At 36.2% G+C, this 13,347-nt stretch overlaps 1 protein-coding gene across 1 annotated transcript in view; it reads right to left on the reverse strand.

Moving 5' to 3' along the window:
• Positions 1 to 9,474: 9,474 nt before the first annotated feature.
• Positions 9,475 to 13,347, reverse strand: part of drd2b (dopamine receptor D2b) — a 42,698-nt gene continuing 38,825 nt past the window's right edge. The window contains exons 7-8 of the mRNA XM_017459442.3: positions 12,342 to 12,681; positions 9,475 to 11,381 (exon numbers count right to left, since the gene is read on the reverse strand). Coding sequence (XP_017314931.1) covers positions 11,185 to 11,381; positions 12,342 to 12,681 — 537 coding nt within the window. The 3' untranslated portion in view covers positions 9,475 to 11,184. The remainder of the gene's footprint in view (positions 11,382 to 12,341; positions 12,682 to 13,347) is intronic.

Consider the following 13,347-nt stretch of genomic DNA (forward strand, 5'->3'; position numbering starts at 1 on the left):
TCCTGATGCCTATATTTTAAAGTGGCGTTGAAGTTTTCTTTTTCACCAAACATGCCAATGATGTGCAAAGCCAAAGTCTTTTCATTTCACCTGACCACAGCTTACAAATTCAATTGTAGTTCCAGTCACTCTTGGAAAAAATTCAGGATCCAAATTTCCTGGATTGCTTTCAGGAAAGACTTATATTGTGCAATGCTTCCAATCAGCTTATTGTCAAGGTGGCATCTAATAGCTGATAATAATTGTGATGCTAATTGTGAGACCCCAAGAATCGACTAAACTGCGCAACTCTATTCTTTAGATTAGAAATCTTTAGATTCATTTTTACCTTACTTCACATCATCCTCCCTACGTGTCTGCAATATTCTGTTTTCACATTCCACTGTACTTGAGCAGTTACAAGTTAGGCAAGGACATCTTTGGGTCTAAACAAAGGAAATTACATGACTCTGATGTCATTCACCACATAATCATAATGATCCACTACAGATGGAGCACCTGCCATGTACCACACTGCTTATTAGCCTTTTGGTTTCCTGCCAATTCATCTCACAGCTTTCCTTCTACGTTTCCTTATATGGTATTTACTTCCTGTTTTTGATAATTGCTCATTGCCTTTTGTAATTAGCTACATCTTGCTTAATGTATGTACAATTTTATGGTCAGATTTGGAATTTAGCATTTTAGTTCCTAGTCTTTTGATTACTGTCTTCTAACTCTAGCCTTTGTCATGGCCTGTCATCTGAACTCTAATTATGGACATGCATATAATAACTTTGTTCACCTGCTTCCTGACCCCAGCCTTGAAACTTTGACTACGCTTCTAAGAAAACCCCAGTGTCTTCTCGCAGTTGTTACTCAAGATCACTTTGTCAAGTCCGTTCACTTCATCTATGTTGTGTCAAATTTTGACCCCCCATACAGAGTCAAGGCTTTATTTAATCAGTGGGTCGAGGGAAGAGGAGAAAAGGAACACCAAATTACATGGAAAAAGGTCATCACTCTTTTAATCAGAATTGCTGTCCTCCTTCACAATGCTACGGAATAAAACTGATGTTTTTTTTTTTTGTGTCTGCTTGGTCAAACATATTGCTCAATAGCAATTGCCCATTATAATACTTTATTCACTCAATATCCAATTATAATGCTATATGTTATCGAGCTTTTCAAAGAGCACAGACACTAATTGAGGCTAAAGAGGGGCACTTTTATTACATTTAAGTGCTTCTCAAGCCCTGATTAGGGTTTAGTGAAAGTAGGAGCTGACATTATGAATGGGGGGGGGGGGGGGGGGGGGGCAATAGGAGAAAAAACTGAACTCTGAATTCATGACATTTAACAGGGCAATTTGGATCACAGGTTTTCCAGAACTGTCATTTAATAAGAAAATAGCAAATCACAAAACCATTATATGAAACATGACTGTGTCCTTCTGACATATTCTCTGTTTTTTGTTGTTGCTCAAGGTCAGTTAGCTGTCGAACATTTATATGGCCATACAAAAAACAGTAGACAATTCTGGTAGTTTGTGTAGGGCTGTAAATGCCTGGCCCCTCTCTTCACCCCTCTACACATGAACCAGTGTATAACCCTGCAGTGTATTTGAGCAGTCCTTGTGCTAAGTATAAAGCTTTACTTTAGGCAACTGGCTTCTTTCTTGCTTTTAACCTCACGATCTCCAAATCCACCAAATCATAAAAGTCCACCTCCTTAACAAGCTTCACCTTAATGTTAGAACTGACTGCTCAGTGGTTACAAATTCACACCTAAACCCAGATTTTATGTGCAGTGTTTTATGTTAGGTAAGGCCTAATTCCCTTCACATCTGTACTCGTTGAGGGTGGCCTGGGCTCCTAGGCACATGCCCAGTAGTTGGTCCATCCCCTGCTGATGATAGAAAGAGTATTCAACTTCATTTACAAAGCTCGGGATGGGAGTTGGTTGACTGAATCTGGTGCATTGGGCATCTCTCTTGGAGATGGGAATTTGATTACAACCAATCTATGTTAAGCCACATGGTTGTTAACTTTGTCAGATTGGAGGACAGGATGAGGATAAATGAGATCCAAGGCCGATGGAGAGATTGGAGATCAGGTTCTTTCTCTTTCCCAAACACTCTGCCTTTTCCTTGCACTCCACAGCTGCATTTAAAATGCCTGTGTGAGGCATGTACTGATATTAAACACAGATAATAGAAAAATAACAGCACATGGTAGCCCCTCCTTCCAGAGGTGGGTGGTAACAATAAAGATAAGGAACCATATCTGGAACAAGACTGTGTTTTTTCCATCACCACCTTGTTAAGTCTGAATTTGAGGTGTTTTGCATTCATAAAGACATGGATGAGAAGCAGTCATTGCTTTTGATGTCTTTAGTATGCCTTGGGTAGCGTATTTAACAACTACTTAATAATGCAGGATTCATGCAATCCTTAAAATCTCCTATATTTGGTAAATATATAAAAATGAAACCTTTAATATTGACAGTTGTAAATGGGTAAGAATTGACACTAGGCACCTTTTTATCATCCAGATAAGAATGTCATATCATGACCTTTTGATTGAAAATCAAAACCTCCACCTTTGGGGGATACTATATTCCCCGGTGGTATTATTTTGTTTTCTATTTTGCCAAGTTTCTGATGTAATATATATATATATATATATATATATATATATATATATATATATATATATATATATATATATATATATATATATATATTGAAATCTCCAAAGTAATTCTGCTCAAAGTAATTTTACTCAAAGTAAAATCTGACAGCTAATCATAATCTGGACTGAATATGCAACATTTTCCCACATCATAAAACTTATCGACAATGAAGACTCCTTCCATAAATTTGAAATAAATGTCTCCTTACAGAAAACTGCATATCAGCATACAATTTTTGCTGTTAAATAACAACATGGTATTAATCCTTTTATAATTAGACTTTGATTCCATTAGCTTTTAGTATAGAAATAAACTGCTGTTATAGAAACTTAATCGGCATCTTATGACCAATCAAATTTGAGAATTCAACAGTGCTGTAGTATAATATGTTTTCATTTGAAAAACCTTAGATTTTGGACACTACATGTCACTACAAGCATTTTCGTCTTAATAGGTTTAAGATGTGTGTGTTTCCCCATTTATTGATAATTGAGAGAGGAAATAAAACCAAAGAGTAAAACCTTATAAAATTGTACTTGAGCTAAAGAATAATAAGGTTATACCTGTGTTTGGTCACTATTATACTTTTCTCAGACGTTCATGTAAATTTATTTCAAATTTGAAGCAGCCTTAAAGTGAGTTTAAGCCCTGTTGAGCTATAAATGGAGATAATACTAAGGACGTGATGTATCCTCTATCAAAGGCGAGTCTCTTTTTAAAGATCTATGCAGATAACATGTTCAAATACAGCATTTCTCTAAATCACGTTAGACTCAAGGTTTCCAGGTGTTTAGCTTTGATATATGGCTTAGACTGTGAACTATTACGACCAGTAATGACCTTTCCTTTCTGTCGTACCATTACTTTCCCCTGCAGCCCAGGCTCTACCTCCAGAGGAAAAAAATTAAGCTTTTTTTTTTTTTTGTCAAAGCAGAATGAACAGACATATACAGATTGGAACTCCATAGAGGGCAATGATGCATTAAAAGATTGTGATCTGCTTTTGACATTCCATTTAGAAACTACAAAAAAAAACCCAAAACAAAACAAAACAAAAAAATTACTAAGTCGTAGGGTGTTTGAACAGATTTTTGCAGGGTGACTTTAGGATTAGATCATTCTGTCTCTGAGGAGCATCACTGCAGAATACAGAATGAAGCACTTTGTTAAGCTTGAGGTTCACAAACATCGAGTCAATGTCCTAGTCAATGGTGCATAAAGAGTGTGGATAATATACTGGTACGGAAAACCTAAGTAGTTATACTATTAATGTCATGGAATACATGCAAAAAAGCTGCACTAGTGCTTGAAATGTGCTAGATTTTTAAAAGGTTTTTCCTCATTGTATTGATAAATTACTGAATAGCAACCATAATAACAAATCCATTTTAGAGCAATATTCAAAAAAGTTTAATACTTGGTCACTGCTGGACTCATAGACATGGCCCTTAACCCTCAACTCCTCAGGTGTATCAATTAGATAAATGTAAGTCGCTCGGGATAAGAGTGTCTACCAAATGCCATAAATGTAAATGTAAATGTAAGGTATAAAATATTACAATAACAGCATCTCCCAAAGTGTTTTATTCCTCTTATAATACCGCAATTCACCAACTACCTGTATTACAATATTTCTTTTAAAATAATTCATGTTTGAATATCATACATTTGATCTTTTCATGGTTACACCGCTGTTGTGAAATGTCCACGAAATGTTGGGCAAATGTTTTAGCAGCTATATACAGTGATTCCCTCAGTAGCGCATCTTCTAGCTCTCTTGAAGTTATTAAGACCAAAACATACAACATTTTGTCATATTACCAAGAAACTACAAAGTTTTGGAAAACTCACTGCCTATGACTGAGACTCCTTCCATAAATAGCCTACGTAGTTGTCTGTTAAATAACATCTAAGGGGTTTCAAATCTGTTGTTTAAGTTGTTATTATAGAAATGACATGCTAGTATAGAAAATGAATCAACATCTGCAAAGCTGTGGTATCAATAGTGATAGTGATAATGTGATATACCTATGTAGAGACACTACAGAGGGAGTGTAGACCCTCACCGTTCCACTTTATGGGAGTGTAGACTGTGATAATCTCAGTGATTGGACAGGAAATGAACATCCACTCGTCTATCGCGCTGACAGCTATGACTCAGCGTAAGATTGGCGTTTCATACGGGAGTTTAATTGCGGCTGAGTGGGAGGCGTTGCTGAGGAACTACAGGAGAAAATGCCAGTCGTGTACTGACCTCATGCACTGTATATGAAGGTCTGCGTAAACAACTTTTCTGGCTTTGTGCTTATTTTTGAACAGAGCTCCTACAGGATGCTTCGGACAATATCACGAGGGTTGATCTAGAACAGATGCAGGGAAATAAATAAATCATACATGGAGGACAGTCTTTTGATAAAACCCAGTCACCAAGGTTATTCTCACCAGATGCATCATACATGCGGAAAACTTGCCGTCAATATCACAGATATAAAAAAAAAAAAAAAAAAAAAAAAAATTTAACAATGGGTGGGAATTGCCAGAGGACATTTTTATTTCAAGGCCCACTCTGTAATTTAAACATCTTGATCCATCAGAAAGAAAGGCCATATGCACTTGGGTACAGCACACTATAATTATTAGCAGTCTCTGTAATTTCTCTCAGCCGCGGTTATAATAAGTGTTCCCCGAGCTCATCTGCATTCAAGACTTCTGTTCTTTGTTCCACCCTTTTTCAATTCACACAACAACCTCTATACAATTCACACAACTTTCTAATTCCATGTTATGTTCCATGACAGCTTTAAATTGTTAGCTATTTTTAGGAGCGTCACATGTATTCAGGCAACATATAATTAAAAAAAAAAAAATATATATATATATATATATATATATATATATATATATATATATATATATATATATATATATATATATGATGCCACAGTACTGCTGAATTCTGCAGTCAGAAAATGTTGATTGATTTTCTATAACAGCAGCTCAGTTGATCTGACTGTAATTCAAATCACGGATGTATATTAATGAGATTGTTCTAATATGTTAAGTGTTTCTATAGTAACCACTTATACAGGGAATGTAAGTTAGACACTACACATACACAGATTAATATATATATATATATGCAGAGGTAAAGCTGTAATTTTTAATTTGCCTTAGAAAAGTCTTGGCAAGCTGTGGTTTTTTTTTGTTTTTTGTTTTGTATTTAGTAGATGGGAATGATTATAGCTTGTATATCATGTAAATGACAACAGGATCTAACTGGTTTCTCCGACATTCCACAACATTAAATGTAACTATAAATGGATCAAATGTATGTGTAAAAAGTCATTGTTGGCAAATTGCTGCTATAAGAGGAATAAAACACTCTCAGACATGCTGTTTTTGTCAAATAATTACCCCTGGGGTGGTAACCATAATTCCGCTTTGTAACCCCGTCATTGATTATTTTCCTGTAGCAGAACAACCTGCTGAATGTTATGACTTATATATAGCAACAAAAAATGTACATATGTTGCAAAGTGTTATCAAGAAATCATTGCAAATAACCTAACAGAAATTGTCCTACTTTGCACTGCGGTAAAGCTTCCAAACACATGAAAACACTGAGTTTGACTAAATTATACTGCAAATACGCTCGCTATATGACCAAAATTTTTGTAGGCACTAGAACATCACACCCATATGTTTTTTTTTAAACATCTCATTCCAGATTTCTTCCTATTGCTGTTATAATAACTTCCACTCTTCTTGGAAGGCTTTCCACTAGATTTTGGGGCATGGCTGTGGGGTCAGGCACTGATGTTGAGTGAGGAGGCCTGGCGTTCCAGTTCATCCCAAAGCTGTTTAGTGTGGTTGAGATCAGAGCTCTGTGCAGGACACTCTTCCAGTCCAAACTTGGCAAACCATGTCTTCATAGAGCTCGTGTTGTGCACATTGTGCACAGGGGCATTGTCATGCTGGAACAAGTCCTCTTGGTTCCATTAAAGGGAAATTGTAACGTCACAGCATACAAAGACATTCTGTACTATTATGTGCTTTGTGGCAACAGATTGGGGAAGAACACATATGAGTGTGATGGTCAGGAGTCCACATACTTTTGGCCATATAATGTATGATGCAGGCTGGGTTTATTTCAAATAAACAACAGCCATTTGACTATCACACACATAAACCATGGCTTACATATCAAGCTAAATCACACATAACACAATCCATTGAAATTGATGTGTATGGAATTCATGATGTATTTTATTCATCCAACATTTACATTAGTATTACAAAATATATCACATACCATAAACTTAAATGAACAATGCAAAAGTGGTCCCTTTGAAATGCAAAATGTCCATGGCCACGTGGTACACATCGTTTAAAATGTACATATCACATGTATACAATAATCAATACAGACAAGACCACATTAACAAAACAGATTTACATATATACAGTACATACATACACACACATGTTTATGATAGAAAAAAAAAAACAGTATGTTTTGGGTTTTATCTCATACACAAACTTACATAGGTAAGTAAATAAATAAATAAATAAACAAACAAACAAATAAATAATGTATTTTTTTATATCAGTTTTTTTATTATTATGTATAAACAAAAAAGTGTAAATATAATAAAAATAAAACAAAGAAAAAATAATCATGGCACATAAAATTAAAAAAAAATTAAAAATAAGAATCAAGCATTACACATGGTGCAGGTGTGGAATTGCAAACATTTTGTTTCATACAAATTCAAATGAAAATGGCTACTGTAGGCACGCTTGCATCTCTCATTAAAATATCTGTTTTCCCATTTGTAAACCTAAGTATCATGATATCCAGTATATTGAGTATTGTGAAAATATGATCATGATATCATGATATTTTTGCCAAATCACCCATTCTTATCTCTTGCTAGTTGGTTTTGAACATTTTAGCAGCTTTCAATAATCATTTATGTTTTAATGGTTTAACACCACTCTGTTAATGGGTACATTCACCAATCCTATAATACAGAAGTGTGAATTATTATTATTTTTTGGTTTAGCAAAAGTCTAACCAATAAAATTCATTCCAAATCTTAAAACAAACTCTACAAAGATAAACATAATCAGCTACGTACGTCGTGATTGTGCAAGAATCTTTCACAAGCTTCAATACCATGATAACGTACACAATATTTTGCATCCATAGTGGATGGATAGAAACATTTAAACATTGTACTTTGTACTTTCTCATCCAGTCTTTCAAACCTTCATAAAAAGGTATTGCACACGTTGGAGCTTTTTAGCAGACACATGATGGATTATCCTACATAATACACATATATTCAAATATTTACGACTTTTTTTTATGTTTCCAGGAGAGGAAAAAAAAACATAGATACAACTTTACAAAGATTAGATAACTTTGTATTGTATAGCTAAAATACAGTAGATTTAGGTTGTGAAGAACCAGTGTGACATGCATAATCATTTTTGTCATGGGCTTCATTTAAATTGCACTATATACAGTTAAATATCTTTCAGAGTCGCTGCATCGAAAAGCATTTGTATATTTGAAGCAAAGCAGTGTGTGTGTGTGAGTGTGTGTGTGAGTGTGTGTGTGTGTGTGTGTGTGTAAGGCCTTTATTATGGCTTATTTAAGCCATATGTTTGTCTGCAAGTCCATTTAACATACCTAGATCTCCTTTGTATTCACATACTGAATAGGTACATATGCAAATAAATAAATAAATAAATAAAGCAGAGAGATAAACAATAAACAATGGTAAAGGTAATGAGAATAATACTGATACCTGTGAGAGATTGATACATAAAATTATATATATATATATATATATATATATATATATATATATATATATATATATCATCACATTATAAACTTTTTTCCAGCAATACAACGATCTTTGTGCTGAAACCTTTGTCTATAGATAACGCTCATTTTTACGGCGTTTACCATTATAATGCCCAACTACTGATTAATCGCCGTCTGTCTTTGTGCCACTGTGTCACCACGGCGTACTGAACACACCTCTTCTGTTTGACAACAACTAGGCAAAGCCTTCCTGAGCTTGTACTACTGTGGACAAAAATAACTAAATCAAAGTGTCTCATTTCCTTTACAATAGCTTTACAATAAACTCTTTGCGAATCTTTTCACACATCTTTGCAAGACAGGGTCTCTGCAGGTATCAGCGCTTCAAATGTAATACTTATCAATACCATATTCAAGACATTTACAAATAATTTTAAGACCTGCACGTCACTTCAATCATGCTACACAATACATCATCTATAATGAATTGTGTTCATGCATATACATCCATTTCTGGGCTTATGACAAGTATAGCAGGGTAAACTTATATAGAGGTATATGGGAGACTGTAGCAAATATCCTTTTTGCATTACAAGTTGAAAGAAAGAAAAAAATCCAGTATTTCCTTTCCATGCCTTTACAAGCAAAAAAATAATAAAAATTAAAAATAGAGCGATGGATTACGGCAGTCAGAAGAGAAAAAGACGTCAAATTTATCATCACTCCCTGAAGCAGTGTTTACACAATTACAATGTAACAAGCAGTGTTAAAAATATATATACAACTTTGTAAAGAGAAAAAAATAAAAATATAAATAAACATATATATATATATATATATATATATATATATATATATATATATATATATATATACACACATATAAAACCTTTGCTATTTTGTAATGTTACTATTGTCCTCAATAATACAGTACTTAATAATGATAATAATAATAATAATAATAATAATAATAATAATAATAATATTTGGGTTACAAATAGTAACATAACAATAGTGATATTTTTCTGACTTAATTTCTTTTATGTGTTAGACCTTGTGGCTTTTATTTTGGTGGAAAACCGCAGGAAGACCTCTTTTTAGTTGGCAGCAGTTTTTTTTTTTTTATTTACTTTCCATTACCAATCAGGAGAAATGCTGTAAACCTATTCCCGCAGAAATGCTTGAGATTACGCTAACGTAAAACCAAAGTGAATCTGGCGCGTGTTGTGTTGTAAATGCACGTTAAAAGTGACTCAAACTCACAGCACAGACAGAGATGAAGTCGGTGTGCAGCGGCGTTTACTGTGAACCGAGCCGCTCCGAAACACCGATGACCCGCACGCACTCTGAGTCATACGGGTTTACCATTTCAAAAAGCAACAAGCGAAAATCAAATCTAAATCTTCTTAAAGAAGACGTTTTTAAGACGTGAATTTAAGACATTTTAACGCTAATTAAGACCTTATTTTTACATGAAGACATTTTTAAGGACCAGCAGACTCCCTGCAAGAGGATTATATCGAATGCTTTGATCAAATGTTTCATTCTCTATTACAAAAAAGAGATCAATACCCAGATAGCACACGCACAAATGCGCAACGTGTGCAAGTCAAATGCCAACCCGAACCATAGCCAGGATCAAAATTTTAATGACGCATACAACTTACTTTTAACTGATAATTTGCCCTCTCAAGTAATCCTTCTGCTTACTGCACAACCCTGTACATACACACACACACTCTCCAATTTCTACCGTGGATGGGTAGACTACAGTCGTAGAGTCCTGTTGAAGCTAAACATAATGGCTGATTAAGCATATGGGCAAACATTTTTTTCCGTCTCAGCTGCTGAGGTTTGTTGAGAAGCAACCATCCCTTTCTTTCCCAACACACTAGACTACATTATCAAGATATCACTGTTTTATTAATCAGCATTAACTACTCTTTTGGGTGCTGGAGGTGGTCTATTTGTGTTGATCCTATTATATAAACCGGTATAGGTCAACACAAAACTTGGAGGACACGCCAATCGTTCATACAGAAGCTATAACCAAGGTCCATACCATGGTATGGATCAAACTGACCCATATGACCCATAGTGAGATCCTTGAACGCACCAACACTCCCGTGTTCTAGTTAGTGCTTCTCCTGCGTTTCACCACACGCACAAAGCCGACATTTTACAGTCAATGTCTCCAAGAGCTCCTGAAGATGAAGTAAGAATACTTGCAAAGCCCCTTCAAGCAAGCTGGAGAAAGGGTTCAGATTTTATGCTCCGTCGTACTGTACTTACACAAAAAAGAAGAAGAGGAAGGAATAACGGAGAAGATCAAGAAAAAAAATCAAGAGGGCTCCAGCAATGAGTGCTTGGACCCCTACTGCAGTTCTTCCATTCGATATGGTGTAATTCATCACACACACACACACACACACACACATTCTCTCTCTGTCTCTCTCACTTGCTCTTTTTGCTGGAGGCTTCTTTCAGAGGCTTTTAAAAGCTACAAGGCTTCAAAGCTCCAAATAAACCTCCCGATTTACATTCATTTGAGTCAAGCTGAAAAGCCCCTGTGTCTATGATGTTTATTCTGTCCTTACAAAAAAAAGAAAAAGGTCTGCTACCTCAGCCAGAGAAAATCACGGCACTAACCTCACGCTCACGCAAAGGCGCACTCAGCAGTGCAGGATCTTAATGAAAGCCTTGCGGAACTCCACGTTGAAAGTGGTGTATATGATGGGATTCACAGCGCTGTTCACATATCCTAGCCACGTGAAGGCATTGTACATTTCCAGAGGCACATAGCAGCTAGCACAATGGGTCTTCAGGATGTGAGTGATGAAGAAGGGCAGCCAGCATATGATGAAAACACCTGAACGAGAAGGACGCTAGTATGTAATACAAATGCAAGAACATTACTTGGAGGACAAACTGTCAGAACTAGAATTCACTTTTCATGCTGATAGTGCAGGCATTACTACCTACAGAAAATATGATTTTTTTTTTTATATATACAGTTTTTCCTGAGGAATAAGACACTAAACTCAGATTTTCTAAAAGCAATATATACACTCACCAGCTAGGTCAATTGGAACACCTGTACCCTTGCACGTTCATGCATTATAAAATCAGCCAATCATGTGACAGCAATACAATCCTTAAAATCATGCAGATATGGGTCGAGAGCCTCAGTTCATGTTAACATTAAACATCAGAATGTGGAAAATATGTGATCTCAGTAATCTTGCTACCCGATTTGCTGGTTTGAGTATTTCAGAAACTGCTGGTTTCCTGGGATTTTCAGAAAACAACAGTCTCTAGAGTTTAAATAGTATGGTGGGTGTGTGTGTGTGTGGGGGGGGGGGGGGGGGGCATACAAGTGGCAGTTCTGTGGGCCGAAACACCTTGTTAATGAGAGAGGTCAGAAGAGAATAGCCAGATGGGTTTGAGCTGGCAGGAAGGCTGCAGTAATTCAAATAGCCATTCTTTGCAACCATGGTGAGCTGAAAAGCATCTCATGTTGAACCTTAAGGCTAGTGGGCTACAACAGACACTTCAACAAGGCCACATAAGGTTCCACTCCTGTCAGCGAGGTACAGGGATCTGAGGCTACAGGGACACAAGCTCACCCAAACTGAACAAATTATGGAGGTTTGTTTTAAGCAGAAAACCTCAATTATGGACAAAATCTGATTTTTAAAAAAAAAATATCTGACTGTTTGATTCAGACAACTGTTGGGTATTCCCAATATGAACATGTCTGAGGTAGTTTGCTTGGGTACATGTTGTTTTTTATGTCGTGTGGTAGAAAAGGTTTAAACTCAATACTCACCCAGAACAATGGCAAGCATCTGCGTGGCCTTCTTCTCCTTGTGCTGTGAGATCTTTCTCTTGCTCATGGGCTTAGTGACATTGGTGCGTGTCTTGCCATTGGACAGGGTCTGTGTTTCAAAAGCTTTGGCCCCTGCTGGGATCTGAGCATCCTTGGCATGGCCGTTTTTCTCGTCGCAACTGGGCTGCCATTCATCTTGCAAGGGTGATGCATGACTCTGACTAGCCATCATAGAGCCTGCTGTAGCGGGTGCCAGCTTCAACTTTTCTGGAGGACTCGGGCTGGCCGTGAGGCCCACCTCCACATTGCTGTCCTGCTGCATCACCTCCTTTATCACCAGCTGTGAAAGGATGTCACAGAGCTTGCTTATGCATGGCTCAAATCATGACCGTATTATTATTATAATGTTCTACCTGGGTGAAGAGCCATTTTGAGATATGGGACATGTGGGACCATGGGGCCATATGGGACAGGTTTTAACATTCCAGATAGAAAAAGTATTGAATATATTTATATATTTATACGTAGTTCTTGAAGTTCAATTATGAAGTCAGTTTTTCATTTCTTGGCTCGTGGCCACAGATGGTTGTGGCATTGTTGGGATTTAACCTGCTGATCTCCCAACAGTATTTAATCTTCATTTTTATCTGTATTTGACTTATTCACTGCACTGAAGACTTTCTTACTGTGACAGAACATTTAAACATTGTACAACCCAATTCCAAAAAAGTTGGGCCAGTATGGAAAATGCTAATAAAAACCGAGAGGAGTGATTTCTAAATGTACTTTGACTTGTATGTAAACAAAAAATGTATAAAGACATATAGTTTTTCATCTGCATAGTTTTTTTTTTGAAGATAAAAAAGACATCTATTTTGAAATTTGTGCATGCAACATGTTCCAAAAAAGGTGATGTGAAACAGGTGAGGCAATCGTCTAATCATAGTATATAAGGAACCTCCATAAAAGTCCTAGTCCTTCAAGAACAAGGATGGGTCTAGGCTCG

Source organism: Ictalurus punctatus, chromosome 28 (assembly GCF_001660625.3).
Source record: "Ictalurus punctatus breed USDA103 chromosome 28, Coco_2.0, whole genome shotgun sequence".
NCBI classification, from domain to species: domain Eukaryota; kingdom Metazoa; phylum Chordata; class Actinopteri; order Siluriformes; family Ictaluridae; genus Ictalurus; species Ictalurus punctatus.